Source organism: Anser brachyrhynchus (assembly GCF_964034855.1).
Source record: "Anser brachyrhynchus genome assembly, chromosome: 17".
NCBI lineage: Eukaryota > Metazoa > Chordata > Aves > Anseriformes > Anatidae > Anser > Anser brachyrhynchus.
Genome location: NC_137710.1, coordinates 995,500 through 1,021,119, shown reverse-complemented (window position 1 = coordinate 1,021,119; position 25,620 = coordinate 995,500). Strand labels below are relative to the sequence as shown.

General features: G+C 56.1%; 3 protein-coding genes across 9 annotated transcripts; 1 reads left to right on the top strand and 2 right to left on the bottom strand.

Moving 5' to 3' along the window:
• Window positions 1-417: 417 nt before the first annotated feature.
• HPS4 (HPS4 biogenesis of lysosomal organelles complex 3 subunit 2) lies at window positions 418-13,890 on the bottom strand. 6 transcript variants are annotated; one of them, XM_080559035.1, is made up of 13 exons: window positions 13,738-13,890; window positions 13,517-13,607; window positions 12,982-13,125; window positions 11,863-11,970; window positions 11,656-11,772; window positions 11,444-11,538; window positions 9,798-9,870; window positions 9,047-9,080; window positions 8,307-8,403; window positions 6,933-7,851; window positions 4,221-4,353; window positions 3,269-3,377; window positions 418-1,718 (listed from the first exon to the last, which is right to left on the bottom strand). In XM_080559035.1, exons 1-13 carry the CDS (start codon window positions 13,761-13,763, stop codon window positions 1,547-1,549), a joined length of 2,118 nt encoding a protein of 705 aa, XP_080415161.1. In that variant the 5' UTR covers window positions 13,764-13,890; the 3' UTR covers window positions 418-1,546. The 6 variants fall into 6 exon arrangements, 5 of the variants coding, with proteins under 5 accessions (XP_080415161.1, XP_080415162.1, XP_080415163.1 ...); XM_080559036.1 differs by having other exon boundaries at window positions 13,574-13,607; window positions 13,738-13,778; XR_013940286.1 differs by having other exon boundaries at window positions 1,580-1,718; window positions 3,269-3,415.
• Window positions 13,846-16,236, top strand: SRRD (SRR1 domain containing). Of its 2 annotated transcripts, none has more exons than XM_080559047.1 (7): window positions 13,846-13,976; window positions 14,050-14,090; window positions 14,455-14,588; window positions 14,945-15,043; window positions 15,119-15,273; window positions 15,517-15,562; window positions 15,834-16,236. In XM_080559047.1, exons 1-7 carry the CDS (start codon window positions 13,870-13,872, stop codon window positions 16,056-16,058), a joined length of 807 nt encoding a protein of 268 aa, XP_080415173.1. In that variant the 5' UTR covers window positions 13,846-13,869; the 3' UTR covers window positions 16,059-16,236. The 2 variants fall into 2 exon arrangements, with proteins under 2 accessions (XP_080415173.1, XP_080415172.1); XM_080559046.1 differs by having other exon boundaries at window positions 14,864-15,043.
• An 864-nt stretch (window positions 16,237-17,100) lies between these two features.
• TFIP11 (tuftelin interacting protein 11) lies at window positions 17,101-25,525 on the bottom strand. The gene is made up of 12 exons (XM_080559034.1): window positions 25,193-25,525; window positions 24,762-24,918; window positions 23,970-24,126; window positions 23,343-23,470; window positions 22,718-22,870; window positions 21,613-22,122; window positions 20,803-20,909; window positions 20,417-20,585; window positions 19,968-20,211; window positions 19,160-19,302; window positions 18,719-18,884; window positions 17,101-17,540 (listed from the first exon to the last, which is right to left on the bottom strand). The coding sequence occupies exons 1-12, from the start codon at window positions 25,381-25,383 to the stop codon at window positions 17,185-17,187; spliced, it is 2,481 nt and encodes an 826-aa protein (XP_080415160.1). The 5' UTR covers window positions 25,384-25,525; the 3' UTR covers window positions 17,101-17,184.
• Between the last annotated feature and the right edge of the window lie 95 nt (window positions 25,526-25,620).

The window sequence follows — 25,620 nt, the reverse complement described above, 5'->3', positions numbered from 1 at the left end:
ACCAGCACCCAGCTTGCCCGTACCCCAGGGGAGCGGAGGTAACCTCACTCTGCGCGCTGGCTGTCGCCCACCCAAGGCTCAGGGACAGCCGTGGCTCGGGCTGTGCAGCGGTTTCGCACCTCTGCTGCTAGCAGCCGACAGGCACCGGGCAGCACTTCCACCCAGAGCCTCCCTGGAAGGGGGCTGCTGACACCGACAGCCTGCTCACCATTTCACAGAACAGCCAGGAAGGCACCTACCTCGAGCTCTGCGCTCCCGACAAGCGGCTCCTGCGCAGGGGCGGCTGAAGCAGCAGGCGCTGCCCGCTCGGCCCCAGCAGGGCAGGAGCTCGTCTTTGGGGGGAGCTGGCAGGCAGCGCACGGGTCACCCGGCCCTAGCCCCCCACAGGAACCACAAACGAGACGACCAAGCAGTACGTGGGACTCTGACACGCAGGTCTTGTCTCGGAGACTTTTATTTTCACAGTGATGTGTGCGTGGAACAGCAGCGGTCTTTGAAGCACGCAGCACAGCCCGGAGGGAGGTGCTCAGCCCTCGGACCTAAGCACCCATCACCGCCTGTCCCGCCGCCAGCTGCGCGGTCTGCCCAAGCAGAAAGACAACAGCTGCTGAGGGGCTGCAAACCCTCTTTGGTCCCGTTAGCTTAAGGGGCTCCCGCTCACCTCCTCTGCCGACGGAGCGCAGACAAACCGAGCAGCGAGGGCAAGGAGGTGAGGCAGGGTGCTGCAGCGGGAGGGGAGGCAGCGGGCGGCCCAGGAGCAGGCAGCAGGGAGCAGTGCTCCCAGTTCCACAGCCCCCTTTGGCCCTGGGAGAGGCCGGCAGTCACAGCACCTTTCTGCTGCTGGTGGGCAGCCCGGAAGGCAACGCTGCACTTCACAACCACTGAGCAGGCATGCGAGCAGGGACAAGGATCTCCCAGATCCAGCTACAGAAAAAAAACCCACTGACAGCTACTGGCGGAGGGCTAGGAGCTTTGTAGAGCTTGTTCTATTCCAGTTAGCGGGAGAGCACGCAGGCTCTGTTAATCAAGGTAAGGCACAAAGGTGCAGCAGGGGATCGTTTCTATATATTAAGAGGTATAAATAAAGCCCGAGTCTGACCAGGGCAAGCATAGTAACAGAACTCCGGGCAGGCGCAGTGTCTGGCTGTCATCTCTGAAAGCAAGTACTGCCCAATAACCCAGTGTCCTGTGTAGCTTACAGCACAAAGAGGTTTTTCTTTAGGTCAAGGCACTCCAGGAGCCTCTGCCTACGGCAGCAGAGCACCATCAGTAGTTACAGTCAATGTAAACCAAACACCCCAACACAGCTATTTTCTATCTTCAGTCTTTGGTAAGTGCTAACGTCAACGATATCCTGCACTAGAACAAAACGTGCTGCAGGAATAGGGCAATAAGGGTACCTCTCATCAGGGCTAGGCAGGCTGGAGAGCCCGTAGCTAGCACGGAGCCCCATGCCCCCTACATAAAAAATGGCTTTGAGATTTCACTTCTTGGAGATGAACCGTCTTCCATCACGGGCAGAGACATGCTGCCTCGCTGCACCAGCTCAAAGCAGATTCACTCCGTGCTTCAGCAGCTTCTGCTTGGCCTTGCCTGGCAAGCTAAACGCGCTGTCGTGAGGGTTGGGAACGCCCGAGTTGCGGAGCGGAGCACCCAGCTGCTGGAAGTAGGTTTCCTGGACGGGGTTCCGGCAGGCGTACACGGCCGTGGAGGCGTTCCTGGTAGGACAGGAGAGAAAGCAGCGGTCAGGATTTGCAGCCTTGTGTAAGACCCCCTTCAACTCCCAGCACTGGGGTGCTCACAGCACTGGGCTCCCAGCCACTTAGAGGGACTTTGAGATCTATTTCAGCAAAGGAACACAACGCTGAAATGGGCACCAAACCCCGGCAACGTATTGCCAAAAGGCCACAGGGAACCAGACCCTCCTTCCTTCTCAAGGGTCCTGGCACCCTGAAAGAAAAGGGGTCATATCCCTCGTAGTCTGGAACCTATTCAGCAGCATTAACACCCGTGCACATGTCCATCCTCAGAGAACCTCCCTTACTGGCAGAGCAGCCCAATACACAAGCTGACGGCTAAATACTCCTCGTGTCTAACGCCCCGTCCTTCCTGCAGGAACCGAACTCCCTGCTGCTGTCCATACGGCAATCCCAGCACAGCACCCTTCAGCAGGAACCTTACGAGGTTTAGTCACGTGTGATGAACCCAACGCACTGGTCAGACACGGTAACCGGGAAGGCTCAAGTCATTCACTAAAAACCACCGTCAGTATTTACCTGAGAGAGGCGGGAGGAAGCAAAGCAAAGGACTCTGTATTCCTCCGTGACAGCGGAAAGCAGCAACTGATATGTTTGCTGACACCCTTCTGTGACAACTCTCCATAAAAGAAAGCAGTTTTAGTCATCTTGTTACTCAGCCTGATTCACACAGTGAGTTGCTTTTTTTGGGGCAACGCAGAATGCGCCAGCTTACCCGGTACGGGGTTTAAGGAGCCAGTCAATCTAACGCTAACCACGGAGTTCTCCAGCATTAAAGCGTATGACTCACATTCCCTTGGCAAGCAGCATCAAAGAAATGCAACAGTAATTCCCAGAAGCATCTTTATTCCATCACGTTTTGGACAAACAAGCACGGCCAAGCAAGCAGGAACTCTGCACACGCGACACGAGCACCCTGCTCGAGATCAGCTGCGGGAACGGGAGCGCTGGAGCACAAGAGCAGCTTCTGCTGGGGCTGTGCGGAGAGCTGGCTGCGATAAGGCCATCCTGCTTGGCGCATTACAATTGAGTTTGCCACGCACATTACAGCGTGTTTCCAACCCAACAAGCCGTGCAAGAAAACAAAATCTAGGTTGCCAATTCTGGGTGCTTTTGGCTCCCAGCCGAGACACAAATTATTAGGAACAGCTATATTTAAAACTGTGTCTCAGAACCTTATGGTGCCAGGAACTGGTAATATTCTAGTATTATATCTTAATTCAAACCTGGGGCACAGCTCCGCTGCGCCTCCAGCTCACTCGTGCTGGTGCCATTTTAGCTTATCAACACCCAGCTCAAACTACAGACAGAATATTAAGCAGCCTGCCTCTGAGGAGCAGACTTCAGGGGACGAGGTGACAGGCCTGACCGCGGCAAGAGACACCAGCACGATTACAGCACGTGCCAAACCTCAGCGAGCTTTAGAACAGGAGTTCCCCCCTTCCGCCTACTGTGTGCGCTTCACAGCAGCCCCGTGCCTGGAGGAGGAGGGAGTAACAAAGACACCTTACCTAATTATCATTTCGGAGGCAGTCGGAAGCTGACTGAAGTCCGAGTGGATCAGTGTGGCAGCCCTCAGGAAGTGCCGATCCAGGGGGCCAGGTGTGAGGGGCAGGTTGGCTGCCGGGCAGGAATAAGGGGGGTGTTAGGAGCCTGCGCTGTGAAGAAGCGAGCAGGAAAAGGCTGGGGATTTCTCCCGCAGTCCCTGGGTATCGGCAGAGCAGAGCGCACAGCACCCTCAGTCACGGCGTGATCTCAACAGTCAGCGGCCGCTTTGTGCTCAGCCACGCGCAGACAAAGGGCCTGGCGTGCCTTTGCCCACGTGTACACGGAGCAGAGGGGCGACAAGGGAGGCCTGAGGTGGGACTACCTACAGTCACCGGGCTTCCTCTTTCCCTAAAGCGATTCCTCCAAGCGGGAGAGAGCCGGGACGCTGCCTGGGAGGCTGCCAGAGAAGGGGGCACGTCAGAACGAAGGGGGGCAGTACGTGCAGGGGGCCTCCTGCGTGGGCTGCCCGTCAGCGCAGGGCGGCGCTCTCCCAGCCGCAGGCTGCTGCCTGCCCCCAGCCCCTGCCTGCTGTACCTGGGGAAGGCTGACGCCAGGGCTGAACAACGCCAGGGGGCTGGAGGTCGTGGTCAGAGAGGGTGTCGGTCCTGTCCTTGGGCCCAGCAGCTCGCAGAGCCCCAGCCAACATCTCCCCAAGCAACGTGCCAGTGGCAGCTGCTCCATCTCCCAACGGGCTCCGGCTCTGAACCGCACGGCGTGCTCAGCAAGCCTTCAGCGGGCTACAAACTCACTAAAGATGAAGTTTCCTCAACTGAGCGGTATAACCGGGCCATTTCTTAGGGGTTAACTGCACATAGCTTAGCGAGCAACGTTTCTGAGGTGTCTGAAACGTGAGGAAGGTTATCACAAACCCCGTGTAGCTCCTGCTCTGACACAGCCCGGCAGGCGAAGGCCTACCTGTGAGCACGTTCTGGATGCAGTCGTAGTGCGTGAAGCTGTAGGTCGCCTTGGCTGAGGACACGGAGTCTTTGGGCAAAGTCTCCCTCAGGTGAACCTCGAGGCCATTCAGAGAAGCCAGGCTGCTGTGGTACTGCACACAGGGCAAAAGAAGGCACACGTCAGGGCGGGCTTCCCAGGGGGCACCGGAGGGAGCGTGGTGACCGCTGCCGGCAAGGCAGGGACCAGGCCCCCGCGCAGGAGCCGCCAGTAACTCGGGCAGACGAAAGCAGTGAGACGGGGACCAGAAAGGGGCACCCCAACCCGAACAGCAGCCGTTACGCCGCCTGGAGTTGCGGCTCCCCCGGCTCAGCGCAGGCCTGGTGCCCCGGGGGCTCGCGGGGCTGCAGCCCGGGAGGATGGATCGGGTCGCCACAGAGGCTGCAGCCTCCACCGGCCCCAGGACGATTAGCTCCCTAATCCCCCGCCCCGCTCCCTCCTCGGCCGCCCAGAGGATCAAGCCTCCATCCAGCACTAGGCCCCGGGCACAGAGATTTGCTTTTCTCTCCAGCGAGGAGAAGGGACAGCACCCACGGACACGTGCCGGGGCCAGAAGCCTGCCTGCTCTGCAGGAAAGGTCTGCCTGCCTTAGGAACCGCTCTCCCCGGGAGATGATCTGCGTTGCCACTGCTTGCTGCCGCGTAAGTAGCATATTTTACCCTTCTTTGGTGTCATTGAGGGGCCTCAAAGCGTTTGACAAATTAATTACAGCTAAGCTTTGACATCCCTGAGAGCTGAGGGTCATTTGTAACCCACAGATAAACAGAAGAACAGCCAAGCTGAGGCCATGCCTCAAGCCCAGCGCGGCGCCAGCAGCAGAGCCTCCAAGTTCCCGGCTGCATGTCCTAGAGCAAGGCGCTGTTCCTCCCAGGGTGACGGGACAGGCAGCACATCTCCTCCAGGAAATAACAAATACCTGCTCCAAGAGGAAGGGTATAGCCAGGAAAACCAGGAGGAAATTAAAGCTGGGCAGAGGTAAAGGTTGGCTAAGATGAGATCCGAAGCAAAAGCGTGTGCGCTGGAAGCGGCGTGTCTGAGGAAACGGGAACCTGCACGGAACAGCCCCCCGTCAGCCCCGGGACTACACAAAGGGAAAACAAGCCAAAGGCAGCACAGCAGTGTCACACGGGAACGAGTGCTCATCTCGAGACGTGGCGAGCCCAACGACCGACCGAGCCAGGACGGGCCCACCTTGCTCGTTGCTGGCCGTGCCCAGGGTCCGGTGGAGGAGGAGCAACGCGTGCCTGCCACGAGCAGCGCTAACCCCAAGGCCTTTACACGCTGGCTGTGTCCTTCTCAGCGGCAAGTGGGGCTGAGGGCACGAGGCAGAGCAGAGGCCGGTGTCTGACGAGTTCCTGACGGAGGGTCCGGCCCCTCCAGCAGCTCTGCGCCCCCACGAGCTGCAGGACGGCACCGCCAGCCCCACGGGACAGAGGGGAGCCGAGGGCGTCTGCACAGCACCGACACCCTCCAGCTCCTGAGCGTGTTGTTCCTCCCCGTGCGCGCCCCACCTCCTGCCCCAGAGATGCACTGGCCGCTGTGTGGCCGCCTGTTCAAGGTGAGCGGGGGGGGACAGCGATTTGGCACCTCTGGTGCAGAAAGCTAAGGCGTCCTGGCCTTGCCTGGTTCTGCAGCAACCCCTTCCCTGGCAAGCCAGCCCCTGCGGGCTGCGCATCCCCCGGGGCACGGGGGGGTCACGGACACAGCCACCGAGCCCAGAACCAAACCTCGAGGTTTGTAACCTTGAGGCTGTGCTGCTGCTGGGAGCCAGCATTAGCCTGAGCTCTCCTCCAGCTTCCCGTCTGGCAGCTGAAGAAATGAGGTTGTTCCTATGGCAACTGGCGCACCGAACGGGCCTCTGCAGCTTTGACTCAGCTCCCCAGCTGAGGCAGAGGCCAGGCAGCAGCTCTGCAGCCCAATACCTGGCAGGGAAGCGCCGCAGCAGGCACGTCCTTCCCCCGCGCTCGTGAGTGCCTCGTTAGCTGCACCGCAGCGCCCGGCAGGGAAGCCGGCACACGGCAGCAGGCCCGGCAGCACGAGGCCTCTTGGGTCGCCCCGGCGCATCACCCACGCGCGGCGCTCCGAGGACAGCCTTCGCTCCTGCCACGGGCCCCCCGGGGAGAGCAGGGCCAGGGAGAGGCCGGCTGGGGGCCCGGGGGCCCGTCGGGAGAGGAGGCGCCGCTGGGGCCTGCTGCCAGGCGCCTCGCCGGTGCTGCCGCGCCGGGAAGCCGCGACCTGCGACGCGGAGGTTACGCGCCGAGCAAGGCCTGCCTTCCAGAAAGCGCCACGGAACTGGCGGGGCTCCCCAGCAAATCCCAAACCCAGCGCAGCCCCGGGGCAGCCTGCAGGGCCGTCTGGCACCAACACGTTCTGCTCAGGAGCGCCGCGCTGGTGCTGACAGACGACAACAGCTACGGGAGCGACCCGCGGCAGCGCTCCCACCTCCCAGGCTGGCTCCTCACGTTCACCAGCAGATCCCTGTGTTGTCTGCCTGTGGCGGCTGCCGCCACGCCGAGCAGCTCTGCCTTCTGTGCCACTCAGCAGGTGAGGGAAGAGTCGGGAACAGACCCACTGCTCACTCTGCGCCTCCGACCCCCGTCCCGCACCACCACCACCATCACCGGACCGGCAGCAGCCAAAGACGTGCAGGTGCCAAGGAGGTCTCCTACTCACCACATCTTCGATCGAGCTCTGGTCATCTCTGAGGTGATCCTCGGCCAGCAGGGCGAGCACGAGCCCCTTGATGCAGTGGACGTACAGGCTCATCTTAACCGGTCTGCAGTGCCCGCTGGTCTCCGCACCACCCTGGGCTCCCCGAGTGCCCACCCGAGGCCAGCCGCTCTCCCCCGCCCCGGGACGGGCTGTGCTCCCCGCTGGGGCACTGCGCGGGCTCCCCTGCACGCCTGCAGCTGGCAGCTCACGCCTGCTTCTGAGCTCTGACCGTGCGCCAGCAGCTGGACAATCCGCAGCCCGGTTACCACCAGCTGCACCGCTGCTTTCTGCAGAGACGCTCGTACGGCTCGGAGTCCCTTCCCTGTCTTGTTCACTTGACTTCCTTCTGCTCAGCTCCTGGGCAGGAGAGCAAATAGACGGACTGGCGCTGGCTGCAGGACAGCTCTGGGAACTGTACCGTTTGACATCGGAGTCCTCAAGACATTCCCCCGTGCTCTGCCTCTCCTGCGCGTAGGGGTTTGGGAAGGAGAAGCCTTCCAGATACGGACCTGTAGTCTGAGCGTGTTCAGCAGCATGCAGTCTGGAAGGGCTCGGCAGCTCTTTCACGGGTCTGTCCGATGAGAAGGACGCTTTTCCACCGAGCTCTGGCCTCCTGTTGTCTGGGCAGCTCAGTTCTGCAGCTGGGGAATTCTTTGCCCTGGCTTCCACCTTGGGGAAGCTCCTCAGAGCACCTGTGCCTGCGAGGCTGCCTGACTGCACACCATCTGCTGCTGCGGATGTGCTCGAAGCTTGCTCGGGGGACTCCTGCTCAGAGAGATCGTTCAGGTCTTGGTTTCCCTGGATTCCTGTTGATTCTGAAGTTGCCTGGGCGCCAGGAGCATTCTTCTCTCCTCTAAGGCTTGCTGGGGACATGGGCGACCTAGCAAGAGGTAGCAAGTTGATTAAACTACTGAGTAGGATCTGTTTAGAGCTATTACCTACTTAATAATTCTATCACTTCCTGCTACAAAGAACATCTACCTCGGCAAAGGATGGGGTAAGTTCTAACACAGCTGAAAGGCACGGGCCACATACGTTGCGGACTGCTGGGCATGTCACTGCCTTATTCACAGAGCACAAAACAACTCTGGGAACTGAGAAAGGAGAGAGCACCACAGTTGGTCCTGGGAAAGTTTTGCTTTAGGCTCCTTCACAACAAAGATATGGACACCACGGATTCTGTCCAGCCTAAAAGACCTCAGGCCCCTTCAACAGAAAGATGCCAGAGTTTGAATTAATGTCAGAGAAAACAGTAGCAATGGCTGCTGAGGACACGGTGCCACACGTAACTCCCCAGCTGCAGAAGCCTTTTTAGGTGTCAGACTGACTTCCTACCTGGTCATCCACTCCACTGGGAAGTCTCGGAGCACTGAGACTTCGTCTTCTGTTAGGAACACGGGGATGATACGGACGCCCTGCGGCAATGGAGAACCTGCAAGAGCAGCGGAGGTTTGAGAGTTAAACGGCCATGCCCCAGCACACAGAACAGAAGCCAGACCCCCTCAGCACAAAGCCTTCTGCAAGAGGAGAAGGCGTGCAACCACCCTGTGTGCAGGGGCGTCAGAAGCTCTCCCGGTCTGATTAGGCAGCGTCTTCCCATCTTCCTCGTACACTGAGTGCCTGACAGAGTTAAATTCCACCCCCCCCCCCTTTTTTTTTTCCCCTCCAACTGTCCTGGCAGAGTATTTATTAACTGATGCTCAAAACCGATGACTGAAGGTTTGGACTGAAAGCAGCAGCCATCTGTTTTCAAGGTTCCGTCAGTGGCCAAGCAGACACATGGGTGACTGGAATTCAAGCAGGCACGCTGGGAATCTGCAGAACTCATGACTAAACCCAAAAGAGCAAACTCCTTTGCTTAGCTGAAGGAACTAGTTCTGATTGCACAACACCCACTGGCACATGCTGACTAGCAGCAGCGATGCCCTCAGGGCTTTACTCCCGCATTCAGCAAGAGCTTTGACACAATCCCAGAAAATCTCCTCACACTCCGACTGCAGAGGACGCAGCCCAGGGGGCTGCCCGCGCACTGCTGCCTTGTGCCTGGCAATCAGCGCTCTGCAGCTGGTGCTCACCGTTCTCCCGCGGCTCCTCGCCTCCACGCTCACCCTGCAAGAGAAGTCAACAGTCAGCTCCAGGGCACGACTCAACGCCTGCCATCGGCGCCACCACGTCATCCCCTCCAGCCTCCTCAGAGGACAGCGAGTATCCTCCCTGTGACTACAGCAGAACCCAGACCATCCCCTTCTGCAAACACAGTTATCAGTTTACCACGCTGGGCAATGATTTATTCCTTAGGTAGCCCTCAAGGCCGAGGGGACTTCCCAAGAACCAAAATCCACCTGAAAGCAGGGACAAACACACCACAGTCTGCTATTACTGCCCGCTTGGGGCACAAAAACTTGCTTCTCTCCACCAGGGAGAAAGGAGAGGCATTCCTCATACTGGATCTTGATGCATTTTTGGAGAAGATCTTGAACCCCATAAATAATTACATCTGATGAGCTTTAATGACAATGAAATGTGATCTATTCATCACTTTCGGATGCTCATTTTGGATATTGAGCACCAAATACCCAAATTTAGGTAACATGCTCATCAAAACATCATATAGTTGAGAATCCACGAATTCGGATTGAAGCAAAAGCCAATTCCTAGTGTAAAAGTCTTGAAACCTTCCTCAATCTTAAGTAATAAAAGCTCTTACCATCAGCATCAATATTTCTCCTTCTCCGTAACCACACACAAGATCTGTGGGACGCGAGCTCCCAGAGGGCATCCCCACGAGCGCCCACCTGCACGCAGCGAACGCGCTCAGCAGCATACCTGGCCTGAAGGCTCATCGCCCTGGAGGAGAACGTTAGCCGTGAGAGGAGGCGGCAGCTGGGTGCTCACAATCCTAGAAGTGCAAAACAAAGTCACCCACGAGCAGAGCATCACCTGACAGTCAGCTGTAGATTCTCGTGGCTCAGTGCATCCAGACAGGCTGAGCCAGCGGCAGCGTGGTGCTCACACGAGGCTGTTGTCCTCTGAGCAGACCTGACTGGGCTGCAGGGCCCCGCTTCCCAGACAGGTGATCTCTGGGGGGGTCTTTTCCACGGCACCCACCCCTCCAGGTTGTGCTAGACACTCTGCGCGGGTTGAAGGGCCAGCCTCAGACGTGGTACCATACCCCCCACAAAAGGAACGCAAGCTGGGTGACCGTCAGGGCTCCAATTCTCTTCGTTGGGTCGGGTCCACTACAAACCCTGCTGGCATTTCCTCTGGGCCAACAAACCTGGTTTTGCCGAGTCAGGACCTAACACAAGCAATGTTTCCTGCCAGCTCCTGAAGAGCTGTGAGCAGTGGAGAAGGTTCAGGAGGACAAACACTCCAAGTATTGCAATGCAGGCCCCTCGTACAGGGCTTCGGAAGGTTTGTGATCCCTCCATGTACACCTTGCTGAGATCCACTTTCTTCAGATTCTCCAAAAGACTCTAAAGAAAGGGAAGTTTAACCCCAGCACAAAGCCCTCTGCAGTGCTGTAGCAAGGTGCAGAGAACTCTGATGATGTTTGGTGAAAAAAACCTCTACTAGACAGAAGAGCAACACAGTGAGACACACACGGGTGACGGGCAGACACAGGACAGGAGCCGGTTCTCAAGTCAGACGTCTGCTTCCAGGGCAACACGCTGCCAGATTTAAGGATGCTGCAGTGACTCACGCTCAGTGTCCTGCCTGCAAGAGTGACATCATTGCCTTAAAAACGTCTGGCCAGCCTCTGTCAGTCAGACCTGGACAGCAGCACACATTGCGGCATGGTTCCAGCGCTTGTAAGAGGTGCTACAGGCACAGCCTATGTCAAAGGGAAAAGAATGCTACTGCCAAGAGATCCTCCAAATCCCCCAAGGCCACCCTCGAGGCTTTCCTTGACGTCGCTCAGTGCCACACCTGCAGCATCTTCAGCTACCTGTGATGTATCTGTAGGTGAAAGATGACAGGATTTCCCACAGGAAATTCTGTCTCATTCTTCTGCGTACTTTCTACCAGTACAGACGGTGGTCCTGCCTACAAGGCAGACAAAAACATACAGGTACGGGCACTCGTGTGCCCTGCAAGACAGCAAAGAGAACGCTAAGTGAAAAGAATGACGTACACACTTCTTTCTTTCTCTTGGTGACTTCCACTGGAAAGTCTAACTCGTTAGGCCTTCACCTTTCATTGAATACCAAAGACAGTAGCCTACTCCTTAAACTGGAACCATGAATTCCTTCATGCTTCAATTTTTCCCACTTACAAACACAAGTGACGATTTACCCTCTCTGAAATACAACAGCAGGCAGGGATGACCTTGCCGGAAGCATTAACGGTCCTACCAGTAACAGAGAGCAGCCCTGTGTGTCCAGCTACCGCCCCTGCTCTGCTCCCTGGGTGCACTCCGGGATCGGAGCTCTGAGAACGGGCAGATTTAAGGGCCACACCTGGTCACTTACAAGCCTTTGTAGAGAATACAGCCTGCCAAGACATGGGGAGACCGCTGGCAAGTCTGCAAGATGAGAGCTGCTTTCAGTAAAAGCAGTGGGTCCACCTAGACAGGGAGAAACAGAGGTTATGCCAAAGAACCCCAGGGAATGCTCAAAATAGCAAATAAAAACAAAAACTAAGGCATTTATAGAGCTATGCACTGCAGAGGACAGACTTTTACCTTGTTTTTGTCCAGATTCCAGAGAGAATTAAAAATCCTGTGGAGGTCATTGGTGTTTTTCTGGATGTGTTCAATGTATCTGTCCCACTGCCCGTCCAGTTCCTCCTGAGAAAATGCCTGCGGACAACCAAAATCCACATGGCTGTCGCTCCACGATCCCTAATGCACTCCCAGCCAGACACATCACAGCTGCTGATCTCTAATTACCGTGTAAGCGTGGTGCACAGGTCCATTGTAGAACGTGAAGAGGCTGATCAGCTGCTCCAGAAACCGTCTACAGCTGACGTCAGGGAGCTCAACAGCGCAGCCCAGCACCTTTAATGCAGACAGCCATGAATTGAGTGTGACGACTGACAAAACCCAGGGACAGCAGGTGAGAGCAACTCTTACTGCTTCCAAGCGAGTATCAAAGGCATACGGGCAGTTCCGTGGCAGGCAAACATTCCCCAGATTCACAAGTCTGATTAAAAGAAAATTCAAAAATACCCAAAGAAGAGCCCCGGCACAGGCAGGGTAAGTAAATGGTAACGGCAAGCCGGAGTTTTAGACGCTCTCCCTTCTCACCATACGTTAGATGACCTAGCTCAGTGCTCTAAACAGTTAACAACATTGTCCTGAAAGTAAGGACTTTAAAATGTTCAAGTTCACCTGTAATTTACAGCAATCGAGACGTTTCATTTAGTTTTTGAGTTGCTGAGGAAGAAAGAGAAGTGCCAGAGCCTTCTGCCTCTGAACAGCGCTGCCAGTTATGTGGGTCTGGCTGGCCTCACGCCCGTCTCCAGAGAAAGGTTTAGGGCATTTTTGTCGTCAGCGTGCTGCACGCTGCTCTTTGTACACTAAACGTCTCCTGACACTGCCAAAGCTTTGCAGCAGGAGTACCGAGGGCTTGAAAAACAAAACAGACTGCCAAGAAGGGAGACCGAGTCCTTGTTAGGAGCCGCAGCACGCGGACTTGTGTGTGCGGTCACCACCTGCAGCCCGGGGATACGCAGAACAACGCAGACCTCGACTTCTTCCAGCCATTGCCGGGCACATCCTCGGACAACGCGCCGGGTGCGGCCACACAAACGAGGCGGGCGAAGCTTTTGCACACCAGGTGAGGCGGTGAGGTGACCGCCCCTGCACATGCCCGCACACTGTGGCAACCACAAGGCAAGTTACCTTGCAACGAAAAGCTGTGCGTTGCAAGTTCTCCCCCTAGCTCTCCCCAGGTCTAGCTGTGTCAGGCCCACACCCTGGAAGAAAAACCCCTCTGAGCCTGATAAAGCGGTTCAGGCTTTCTCACTGTTTTGGCTCTGCGAGTGCCTCCGGTCCCCCCACGCTCACCCACAGGTGGTCTCCGTCCACTCTAACGGCGAACTTGAGCTTCCTCAGGCGGATGAGGCTCGGAGGAGCTCCCGAAATCTCCGCCACGCAGCGCACCGCTCCCGCCACCTGCCCGCACAGCAGCTCCTGCTGCTCAGGGGGGGTCTGTCAGGGGAGGCAGGCAAGAAGGGCTTACTTCTCTCTCTTTTAACAGGGCTTGGAAAAGACATATCACCGCTATATTCAGATATAATTAATTATAAGTTCGATTCTAAACCAAATGCGGTCGGACGGGGAAATCTGGGGGGAAAATACAAGCGAGCTGCTCTTTTTGGCAGCCCAAGGACCTGCGGGTTATTTAGGGGCACTCCTTCACCCCGCTGCGGGGTTGTTCCAGAACCCAAGCGGGCTCTGCCAGAGGGCCTGCGACCGCGGGGGCCGAGGGCCGAGGCCTCACCGTGCCCAGCCCCCGGCACCGGGCCCCCCCCGAGGGGCGGCTTCCCGCAGCCCCCGCGCCGCAGCCCCCGGGGGCACCCGCGACCCGGGCGGGCGTTACCTGGCGGGGGTGGAAGCAGCAGATCCCGGCGCTCGTGGGGTCCCCCTCCTCCTTTACCTTGGAGCCGTCGTACAGGAAGAAGTAATTCCACCTACAACGGCGAAGCGTTGGCAGGAACGGCCGCGCGTCAGACGGGCGCCGTGCCCGCCCCGGTCCCGTCCCGGCCCCCCCCCCCCTCCTCTGACAGGACCCCGGGGCTCCCCCCCCCCCCCGCCGCTCACCACGGGGCCGGGCCGGGCCGGGCCATGGGGCTCAGGCCGGGCCCGCTGCTGGGGGGGGGGGGGGGGAGGCGCTGCCGGCCCCGTGCCCGCCCCCGTGTGACGGCGGCGCCGACGGCGGCCGCGCGGGGCCCGATGGCGGAGGGCGCGTGGGGCGCGCCGGGAGGGCGGCGGCGGCGGCGGCGGGGCCGGGCGGTGACCGCCGAGGGGGGCGCGGTGCTGCGGCGGCTGCGGGAGGCGCGGTGAGTGCGGGGCCCTCCCTGCCGGGGGTCTCCCCGGGGGGGGCTCCGCTCACCCCGCTGCGCTTCCCCGCAGGGACGAGCTGCTGAGCTCCGGCTTCTGGGAGGAGAGCGCCGGTGCGTGCGGGGACCGGGGGGGGAGGGGACCGGGGGGGACCGGGGGGCACCGGGAAGGGACCAGGGGGGGCCGGAGGAGGCCGGGGGGGAACCGGGGGGCACCGGGGAGCACCGGGGGGGGACCGGGGAGAGACCGGGAAGGGACCAGGGGAGGACCGGGAGGGCACCGGGGGGGGGGGCGGAGGAGGCCGGGGGGCACCGGGGGGAGACCGGGGGAGGAGCGGGGGGGGGCGGCGGGGCACTGGGGGCACCGGTGTGCCGGTATGTGGGTGTACCGGTATCTCGGTGTATCCCTGTGCCGGTGTACGGGTGTCCCGCTGTGCCCGTGCCGCTGTGCCGGCGCCTGACGCCCGCCCCCCCCCAGGAGCCGTTCGGGCCCCGCCGTGCGGCGCGGGGCGGCCGTGGCGCTGCGTCTGCTACGGGCTGGGCCGCTTCGGGACGTGCCCCGCTGCCCGGCACCAGCTGGCCTTCCTGCTGCTGCTGCTCGACCTGCTGGCGGTACGCGTGTCACAGCCCCACGCGGGGCCCGGTCCCCACCCGTGCCCTCAGCCCCATGCGTGTCCCCAGCCCACGCAGGGCCCAGTCCCACCAACACGCGTGTTCCCGACCCCACCCGTGTCCCCAGCCTCACGCTTGTCCCGGTCCCCATGCGTGTCCCCAGCCCCCCGCGTGTCCCCAGCCCACCCAGGGCCCTGTCCCCACCCGTGTCCCCCCCACGCATGTCCTCACACCACACAGGGTGCTCTCCCCACGCGTGTCCCCTGCCCCCACAGGGCTCTGTCCCCACGGGTCCCCCACACGTGTCCGTGCCCCACGCTCGGCCCCGTCCCCACCCGTGTCCCCACGCCACGCAGGTGCCGCCCGACCGCTGCTCGGTGTTCGACCCGGCCTTCTCGGAGCTGGAGGTGGCGGCGCTGGGCGAGCTGGGGCTGCGGCTGCTCCCGGAGAACGAGGTGAGGGCGGCCCCGGGGTCCCACCCGCGTCCTGGCCCCTGGTGCAGCCCGGCCCCACCGCCGTGCTCCCCGCAGGAGGGCAAGCACCGCGTCCAGGAGGGGCCCACGCTGTTCTACATGGTGCACTGCGGGAAGGCGCTGTACAACAACCTCCTCTGGAGGAACTGGTCCCCTGCAGCCCTGTCCGACATCGTCATCATCGGCAACAGCTTTAAGGGGATGGAGGAGAGGTGCGCGCCCGCCCCGGCCCTGCTCTCCTTTCTGCTTCCTTCCCTCTTTCTTTGCCTTTTTCTAACGCTTCTGTCAGGGACGCCTGCGTGGTGCCCGAGGCTCGGCCCAGGTTCAGCGAGCTGGCGCAGCAGCAGCCCTCAGGCTTCTCTTACCCCTCCTGTCCCCCCGCAGCTGCAGAGAAGTTGCGTCCAGCTCCCCGGAAGGGCACGGACCTAACGCTAGCTCCCGCCTTTGTTTTGCAGAGTGCTGTCAAGAATACTGGAGAGGGATTACTCCTACATAGCAAAGGTAGGAAGCACAGGTTTTTTAAAAGCTACTGGTTTGTGCCGACAAAGTGCCTTTTAATGAGAAAGGGAATTAATTGCAACTGTAAAGGAGGGGGGTGTTTTTAAAACCTTCTGTCTTCTCAGCTAGAGTATAAAAATGAACCCCTTTAGGACCATTTTTTGTTGTCTGCAGAAGACGCTGAACAGGGGTACAGCTCACACCGTTCCCATCATCATGTAACCTCACAGAAACGTTTTTACATCACACATAGCATTTTTTCCGATGTGCTTAGGTCTTAAAAGGGACAGAGGAAGTAGCGCTCCCAGCACACCCTCGGTACGCGGACACCTTTAACGACACCTCCGTCCACTGGTTTCCCCCGCACAAACTGGAGCAGCTCTCGGCGGAGGTTTGGGAGTTCCTGGAGGAGCCGACATACCAGGAGTGCGAGGACTTGGAGATCATCAGGAAGGGGGACAAAGGTAACGGGCGCAGCCCCACGGCAGCGCAGTCCTGACCGCTCCCCGGGTGGCTGCCCCGGGGCCGCGTCCCCCCTCCCAGGGTAACACCAGCGCGGGAGGGAAGCCCGAGCACAGACAGCGTCACCCCCACCTGTGAGCACGGCACCTGGATGCTGAGCCCTATGGGACATTTTTGTAGCTTAGTGTTTTTTTTTAATAAAAGTGGAAGCTGTGCTTTGACTCATGCTCACTTAACTAGAGCAAACTTGGTTACCTGCTGAAAACTGCCTTTTAAACCAGCCGCAGAGCACGGGGGTTGTGCTTCTGATCTCCCCTTTCGCGAGCAATTCAAAGCCTTCGCCTGTACCATGCACGTTTTGACGTATAGCGAAGGGCAAGTAATTTGAGGGAGGTGCAGTTGAAAGCGGGAGCAGCTGGTTCCAACATAGGCTTATGAAAGCTCTTCCCCAGGCAGGGGACTCGAGCTGTTCAGCGCTACTCAAACCAGCTCCCCAGACATTCCTCTTTGAAGAGCCACGTCATTTCCCTCTGGGGAAAAAAGTGCCCTGAACTACTGAGTTCCTACAGCACATGTGAACGTACTAGAAAAGCAATCTCCCTTCCAGCTCTGCTTTGGCAGGGCAGAGATGGGCACTGGGAGCTGATGCGGGCCTGAGAGCTGGGGCAGGGACCAGGCTGAACAAGCCTGTGGCACACCTGGAGATGTGGCCCAGGTCCCAGCCGCAGCTGGCAGAGAAGGGCCCACTGTGAGGGACAGCATCAGGATCACAATTATCACTGCCAGGGCAGCGCAGCAGCTGAGCAGCTGTGACATCTCCATGAGGGGAGCCCTTCAGGCTGAGCTGCTGTTGGTGATGGCCCTGCGTTGAGCAGAGAACGACTGCCAGTGGGCCCTTCTAACCCTCACTGGTCTGATGATTTCAAACAATTACTGCTGAAGTGGTGTCACAAGTGGCAATTACACAACATCGGAACTGCTGGCTCCTCCTCAGCACCACCTTCCATGAATAATTTCACCTCTTGACCCTGTCAGAGCAGCTAAGAAACCGATCCTGGTACACAGCTGAAGCTTCGTTATTTACAAATCTGTAACTTCTTTATTTTAAGACAGTTACCCTAAAAATATCATTAAGATCATCTTCACAGTTCGAAGCAGGAGCCTCACTTCGCCATGTCGATGAGGCTCTGGAGGGAGGTTGGCACCCACGTCTTTTCTCCTTGCACAAACACAACGCCCCTGTCGATGTAGATCACAATCCGTCCAAATGTGTACAACTGTTTCCCTTCGTGCCGCTTGCCGATCACGGGCATGAACACGATGTTGTGCTCCTCTGCCTTGGTCTGAATCAGGTCCTTAAAGTTCATCGGCACGGAGCTGGCGGCCATGCCGATGCCTCGCTGGGCCATGTTCTCGGCCTCTCGCCGCTCCTGCATGGCCTCATACTGGAAGTCTTTCCTCCGCTCCGTGTGCGTGAGGTACGCGATGTTCTCCCGAGCACCCGGCTGCATGTAGCCACCTGGTGGGCAGACAAAGCGTGAGAACAAGGTCCCAGCCTGCTCCTCGTGCAGGCTCCCTGGGCAAAGTCAGTCCAGGACACAGTAAATATTATTTAAATAAGTAACGTTGAGCCATAGTGTTCTGAATCATCCCTTACAGCTTTTGCTGCTTAAGTGTTAGTGTTAATACGGCAGACTAGATAGCTGAATCAGAGAACTGCAGCAAAGGAGACAGGGTTGGATATAATCCCCAACTGAATCTGAGCGTGCACAAGAGGACGCTGCGCTCCTACTGGAAAAGGGAAAACGGCAACAAACAGCAACAACAAAATGTACTCCTCAAGGCCCAAACCCAGCCCGTGGTCCCCACGTGCCACCTCCAAGTTACAAACAGTGACTGTTGCAAAACACGGCTACGGGCTACAGGCACCACGCTGCAAGAAGCAGCGCTGCATCGCAGGGCTTTCGCTGTGAGCCCCAGTTCGCCTTGTAGGCACACAAGTACCATGCCAGAAATCTCTCAATAGCTCGATTCCTCTTAGTGCAATGCCTGCCTGTCTTACCACAGGAACTAACACTTAAAATAGAGCTTAAGGAATTATCCGTGTTTCCGATGCAAATTGTCCATCACACTATGAAGCAAGTGGCTAAGAAGAACACAGGTAAACAGCAGCCTTTGAGGGCAGGACAAATTTCAGGCACTGCTCCCTCGGGCATTTCCTTCCCTTTTTACTCAGTTTAATTTCCAGCAAATTCCTAACAATCTCTTTTATATCAGAGGGAGGGTCACGTGGAAGGAAGGGCGCTGCTCCAAAGCTAAGGAGAAGAACCTGCATCTCACCATAAAGGGAGGAAAAAACCAACCCACACTAAATTATAGCTTCAGAAGCCAACATTTTGCAATGATGGTCTCTGCTGCTCCCTCCTGACATAAAATACACTGTACCCAGGCTAGGCTGAAAGGAGAACCAGTAACCTCATGGCACAGACAACCAGACGCTAAAAAACAGTTTGTGCTTCAGTGAAGCACAGATAATTACTATGGGCAGAGCAAAAGAAAAATCGCTTTGGTTCTTAACGCTCACTGGAGCAGCTGCAGTGCTGATTAGCAGGGCCACTCCTAAATACAGCCTCACAAGAGCCAAGCGCTGCTGTGCTGCCATCACAGCAAGCGGAGCCATCACAGGAAGCCACCTACCAACGCTGGAAGAGACAGCCCGGTTCATGATATCAAGAGCTTCGTTAAATTTGTCTTTGATCGACGGATGTGCCAACACTTGGTCTGAGAACATGGACTTCCAGCCCAAGTACCACTTTGTAATCTCCTCGTAATTGGGGCTGTTACTGAGCCAAGAGCACAGCACCTGCAAAACAACACGACCAGTCAAATTCAATTGGACACGTTTATGAAAGAATGTCCGTATAATGCATTACTTTATTACTGAGCTTTCAGTAAAAGAAGGACCACGACAGTCTGAGGAAAAAGTCTGGTCTCCTGTGTATGGAGCTGCAAGAGAAGCAGCTCCATGTAGCAGTTAAACCATTTCAGCACCGGGGCAATTGCTCGGTCAGAGTCACTAAAACACTTCACTTTGAATCACGCCTGTCAGAAATGAGTCAACCTTGGTAAGTTCCTCACCTGCAGCCACTTGGGGAAGAAGTGTTTCTCCAGCAGCCCGACAAGACTGGAGACAGAAATCATCCCCTCCCAGTCAATCACCCAGTAGAAGGCATCCATGTGCTGCTGGTGCGGGTTTATGATGAGTTCGTTCAAACACATCCCTAGGAAAAAGGAAGAAGAGTTACAGGAGAACTCGACTTCCGAGTGCCCTGACCTATTTCACAACGATATATACACGATTTGAGGAGCCACGGTACTGCACCAGGAGACATTTGGGCTCTTTAAACTGCTTGCCTGATCCCTGACGCTGGAACAGTGCACTTCCATTTCCCACGATCACAATTTGCTGCCAGAGCTGAGACACTTAAAACGTTCAACTGTTGTTTTTGGTTTTTTTTGGACCACAGAGCTTTTTAGCCAAGTTGCATGGCTGACTGAGGAATTGCAAAATCTCACGGTGGAAGCATTATCACAGGCCTAAGAATACAGGAGTACCACGCCACAGAATGCCTCTCCATTGCTACCTGACAGCCATCAGATATTCCTGTCAGCTGAAGGACAGAGGAATCAGATGACTTAGAAAAATAAAACAGAAAACACTGAGGATAATCACAGGACTTCCCCATAATTTCTACAATGTCTGCGCCTCTTAAAAAAAAAAAGCATAGTAGTGGTAACACAAAAGATGCAAACTTTGTCTAAAGTCACTGAGCTGATTTTTGAAGTGACGCTGACAATTATGCCCATGTGATTTTTCAAGGGTTAAGGGGGAAGGTGACAACTAGCAGATGCAGCACGTACATTGACGTTATTTGGCTTGTCTCACCTAGCTTAGGCACGATGTTTTTGACCATGAAGGCCTCCCACGACCCAGGTGTGAACACGTCCTTCCAGGGCTGAAGGATGAGTTTGGCTGAGGAGTCGCTGGGATGCCACTTCTGCAGCGCGTTCGCCAGCTTGTTTCGGATGGGAGAATAGAGCGGCTCTAATCGTGCCTGCATCAGGGGAAGCCAGGGATGGATCCACGAATGGATCGGGACGGTGTCTGTCAAAGGATTCCAGTTTTCAACCTTAAGGCAAGACATGGAAGAGATTTCTTAAGTCTATCCGCTGGCAGCAAGTCTTGCCAGATACAGAAGGAGCCATACCGTAACCCCCCAGTTCCTAAACACGCCGACAGAGGCAACAGGCTGGTATTTTGGAGGCGGTGGTTGGCTGAAATTGAATCGCTGGCTCAGAGCAAGGCTTCATTCTAGCGCAGCTCTCCCATCTTACCTCTTTCTGTAGCTTGGGGAAGATGAGCTGATCCAGAATGTTATCCAGTATCCACACGGGAACAACGTGTACCCAGCTATCCAAGAAATCCACCATCGATCCGCAGTTCCTCGGTTGCCACTGAGCTACTATGGTTCTGACGTACGGCATCCAGATTTCCCACATCAGCCTGGAAAAAAAAAAATCAAAGTTTAAAGCTGTAGCCCCAAGCCTAGATAAACCAAAGGGGTAACTTATTTAAAAGCTACTTCCTTTTGTATAGCAAACAGCTGGATTTTAACGGACACCTCAAGAGAATCATCTGGAAAGCACACTTCTCTCTCTTCCATCGCTGAGGAAGCAGCATTTGAAGATACTAAACAAGGTGCAATTAATTTCTGATTTACCTGTGGAAAGCATCTGTCGAGAGGTCCTGCCCGCCGTGCGATAAGAGCTGGTCGTTTTCTAAAAGGCTCTTCCACTTGGCTATCATCTCCGTGCCGTACGTGCAGTCCTGGGAACGACAAGGCGTAAGCGCTCTTTATCCTTTTCCATTCCTTTCAGCCGATACCTACACAGAACAGGCCGATGGCACGCCCAGCCCCAGACAGCCTTCGCACCGGCTCAGAAGACAAGCCAGCAGCTTGCAGCAGTTATTGAAGTCCCACAAGAGGAACCCCCCCCTTTATGGATTTATCGTACCTCCAGGAGGAGGAAGAGGATTGTCAGAACTTTTCCAGGGGCACAGAGAGAATACAGACTCTTAACGAACCACAGCCTAAATGGCATTAGGAATAAACACCGCACACCTGACTGCTTGAGAAACAGACCCCTCCGCTTTCCAAAAACTAAGGACTAGGGATTTAGCTTTTATCTGCCTTTTCTTCCTAACATCCATGAAAAGACTTTATTTTAATCTTACAAGCTCCCAGACTGTCAGCCATTTTACAGAACACTGGCCTTGGGCCTTAGGAAACGTCTGAGGGCGTGTGCAGAGTGGATCCATCCTTCTGCACATTTATCTCACTCTGACATGAATGCTGGCAGCGTTCTCTGGAGCCTTCTTTTCTCCTGCCTAGTGAGAGGAAGGGTCTCTCTCTTTTTTTTATTTTCTCTCCAAACTGGACAGGAATTCTGGGCAAGGAGGGGGGAAGTCAAGATGATAAAAAGCTTAAGCCGTCAATTAAGAACTGCAGATAAATCGAACCAGTGCGCACCTTGAGGGGATCCCAGTTCTTGAAGTAATCTTTCATGAGGGGATAGACTATTGCCACTGCCAGGTCCACCCTGTCAGACATTCTGTATTCCTCGTAGTACTTGTCTTGAAGCGTCTCAAAAATCTTTGCACACTCATCCAGGGTCAAGGGATTCTCACAGTTGGGCTGCATCCGCCTCTCGCACTCCTCCACCATGTCCAGGACCTTGCTGAGATTGCTGATGGCGGTCTCCTCGTGCGAGAGGACCTCAGACATCTTCTGAATCTCGTGGGTCAGGTTGACGACCATGTCCCTCTCGTACTGCAGCTGCCGGTCGCTCTGGATGATCTCCTGCTCCGTGATGTCGATGAGGAGCTGCAAGTTGTGCTCCAGCTCAGGCAAGGCAAATCCCTGCGGCTTGGCGTCCTTGCCCAGCGGCTGCTGAGGGCTGTCGTCTGGGATGTTGTGCTTGTGGCTGATTTGACTGTAGCTGTAATAAACCTTTTGTTCCCGGCCCGTCATATCTATCACCTTCCAACAAACAAGAAAATACATGTCTTAAAAAACGTATTTCATGTTAAATCAGGCGGAAATCCCTTGCCAAATTGGAGATTTTCAACAACCTTCGTTACTGCTGCAGGCTAGTAATGAGATCTGGCATTCAACTGGGGCAACAGGACGCTACCTCTAGAAAGGCCCGCTCCTGGCACGAAGATTTAGAACGAGTAAAAAACACTTTGGAGTCAGAGCTGGAAGACACTACCTCTGAACTCAATTTTACTGCTACAGACTGCATTGATGCATGCGGTATTTTGCTCATTATTGTATAGAAGGCTTAGGTGATTTAATACTTTTTTAAAACACATTAATTTTAGGTGGATCTCTTAATTAAGCTGTGTGAGCTGTGACAAATGTGAAACAAAACTTGCAAAAGCAAACAAACCCAACATCCCAGGTGATGTTGTGGTCTGTTAAATGAGTTGATAATGAGTCTGAGGCCTTGATTTGCACGAGGCTGTAGACAGTCGGTTTTTAGAACTGCCTTCTATTAAGGCTAAAAATGACTCACAACATTTAGTGGATGAATTGGCTTCCAGAGATGCCACCACTTGGGCAGCAGCCTTACCTTGACTTGAGACAGCTCCTTCTGAGGGGCTGAAAGCTGTTTGTTGATCCTGCCCTTGGCTTTCAGTTCTTCTACTGTCTTATAGCTGTATTTGGGCTTTTTCTTGCCTCCATTGGGATCCTTCCGCCACTGGCTGAGCTCTTTTTGAAATTCCTAAATAAAAACGAAGAGAAGTTGCTGTTGATGCTCTGTCTCACCCCCAAATTGTCTATTTCCTATGGAAAAAATAACCACCAGATCAATGAAGAATGCTGTAGAGCGGAAGAACAAGGAAAGAGGTGAAGCACAGCAGCCAGCTGGCTCGGCCAACCACCTTATTCTCAAGGCTAGCAGAATGTTTCTTACTTTTTTTTTTTTCCCCTCTAAGCAGAAGCCAACTATTTATTTGGGAGGGGACTGTTTGAGGATGGGGTTCTAGGAAGACTGCCAGAATAAAGTGAGCCAGAACCAACAAAAAGAACATTGCAAGGACAAGAAAAGATACCACATGAACTGCATTTAGATACGTCTTTACCTTCGTATCTAAAATGACGTCAGTTAGTTTTCTTTCCCATGGAAGAGGATACCAGAACTGATTTTGTACAAGTAAGAGGGAAAACAGGTGTACCGGGAACCATACAAATACCTCTTCAGCTTCTTCTTCTGAGTCGACAACAGGGAAGTCTTGCAAAGACTGGCTGGTCCGTTCAGAGCCGTATGCTCCCACAGCTCCTTTGCCTTTTCTCTGTTTGGCCTCGATCGGGTTGATAATACCTAACGAGACAGCAGTTACGTCAGGAGGAAGAGCAGCTTAACTCAGAGAGAATGTTTTTCTTACAGTACCTGAATTACCTGACCAGCACAAACACCCAGCCTAGCACTCCACCTCTATTTCTTTGGCATCCTTTTCCACTTCACTAACTTCTTAACGGCCACAGACTCACTGATCTGCATACGCACACAGTGTTATTCACATCTGTATTTTATTGCTTTTTTATTCTATCACATACTGTAACATCTCCTTTTCTGTGAGCTGCCAACCCCGGGCATTTTGTCTCCCTTCTTTCTTCCTGCTCTCACTTGCAGGAGAACAAGAACACAACACTGGCCTTTGGTAAATTAAACACAACTGAACCTTGCCATGAGGACCCAGATCACTCGCAAGAGAAACAAGAACTCATTTGAAAGCCACCTCAAGATGAGGGCTCTTTAAAGAGCTCAATCTCTTCTCTAACTCACAGCTTCACAAGAAGCAACCAGACAATGGCAATACCTTGAGCATTCTTCCCGAGACCTTTTCCGGGAACGTAACCCATCTTCTGGAGGAGCTTCTGCCCGATCCCCTTGGTGTGTCTCTCCCAGCTGCCAAAGTCCATGAAAGATTTTGTCCCCCCTACGAAGCCTTTCTGACTAGGCTTGAAATTACCGCCCTGTTAAAACACACAAACAGGCCACAAAAGATGTTTAAGGAACCAGAACAGCTGAGCCCTGCTGAGTTCCTCTCGGAGAGGCAGAACTTCCCAGGAGCACTTCAGATGTCACGGCAGCGCACTGCTGCTTCTCCAGCTCACTGCATCAGGGAGCCACGTCTGCGCCGATGGAAGCTGCCAGTTATCAGGCTCTGTCATTGGCTTTAGCTGGAGCTGCTTCCTGATTCTTACTGAATTTGATAGTTGAAAATAAGCATTTTATTTTTTTAATCTGTAACACTCTCATCTTAGTCATACCATTCAGTGGAATTAAAGAAGTTGGAGTTTTGGTTGTCCGAAGAAAGAAAATAAAACATACATTCTTTTAGTTTAACCTCAGCTAACCAAAGGATTATTTCGGAAGACAAAAGAGCCCACAAGGGAGTGATTTTCCCAAGGGCGCACAACGTGACATCAGAATAACCGTGAGCAGAGAGACAAAACACCTCCCTTAATTGAACGCTGTCCCGCGTGGCTCCCTGGTTTCAGTTATTTCTCTTTTTCCTTAGCCCTCCCTTACTGTTCCGCGGCCTCTGCCCACCACCTACGCCCCACGAACACGTCACGCGGCACCGAACCTCCCCGGGGCCGCTCACCGTTTTGAGCTTCTTCGGCACGAACTCCTTGGGCATCTCCTCCTGCTTGGCGGGCTTCTCATCTTCCTCTGAGTCCTCCTCCGAGCCATCCTCCGCCGCCGCCGCCTTCTTCAGGCCGGCGCTGATGAAGTTCACGGGGGCCGAGTAGTCTCTGGAGCTGCACCGAGACAGAGCGGGGAGCGATCACCGACCGGGACCGGCCCCGGAGGGGGGTAGGGGGGGGTGCACTGCGGAGCGGCATGGGCCTGGGGGCGGCCGAGGCTCGGTACCGCGCCTTGGGGCCGAACGGGGAGGGCTGGGGGCGGCGGGGGCCGCGGCCTGGCTCTGCCTTCACCGGGGAGCAGCGGGGGATGCCCGGGGGAGCCCCGGGGCCGGCCGGGGGGGGCCCTCGCGGCCGGGAGGCACCGGACCCGTCCCCCCCCGCCCCGTACCGCTTGCCGCCGAAGCTGGGCCGCTCCTCGTCCGAGTCGCGCTCCGCCCACACGCCGTACGTGGCCTCCTCCTTGGAGGGCCGGTGCCGCGCGCGGTGCGGGTTGAACTCGTTGTGCAGGTCCCACTCCGACACCTCGAAGCGCTCCAGCTCCACGCCGTCCTCCGCGCCGTACAGGTGCGACATCGACATGGCGCCCCCCGGCCCGGCCCGCCGCTGCCCCCTCAGCCCCCGGTAGCCGGAAGCTCGCCGTCCCCTTCTGGTACTTCCGGTACTCTCCGGTACTCTCCGGTACTTCCGGTACCGCGCCCCGCCCCACCATAGAGACGCCGCCCGGAAGGAGCGGCCGCGCTCGCGCCCCCTGCGGGTGGGGGCCAGGCCCGGGTCCTCCCGGGGCGGGGTCGCCTATATTAACGCGCGTATTAACTA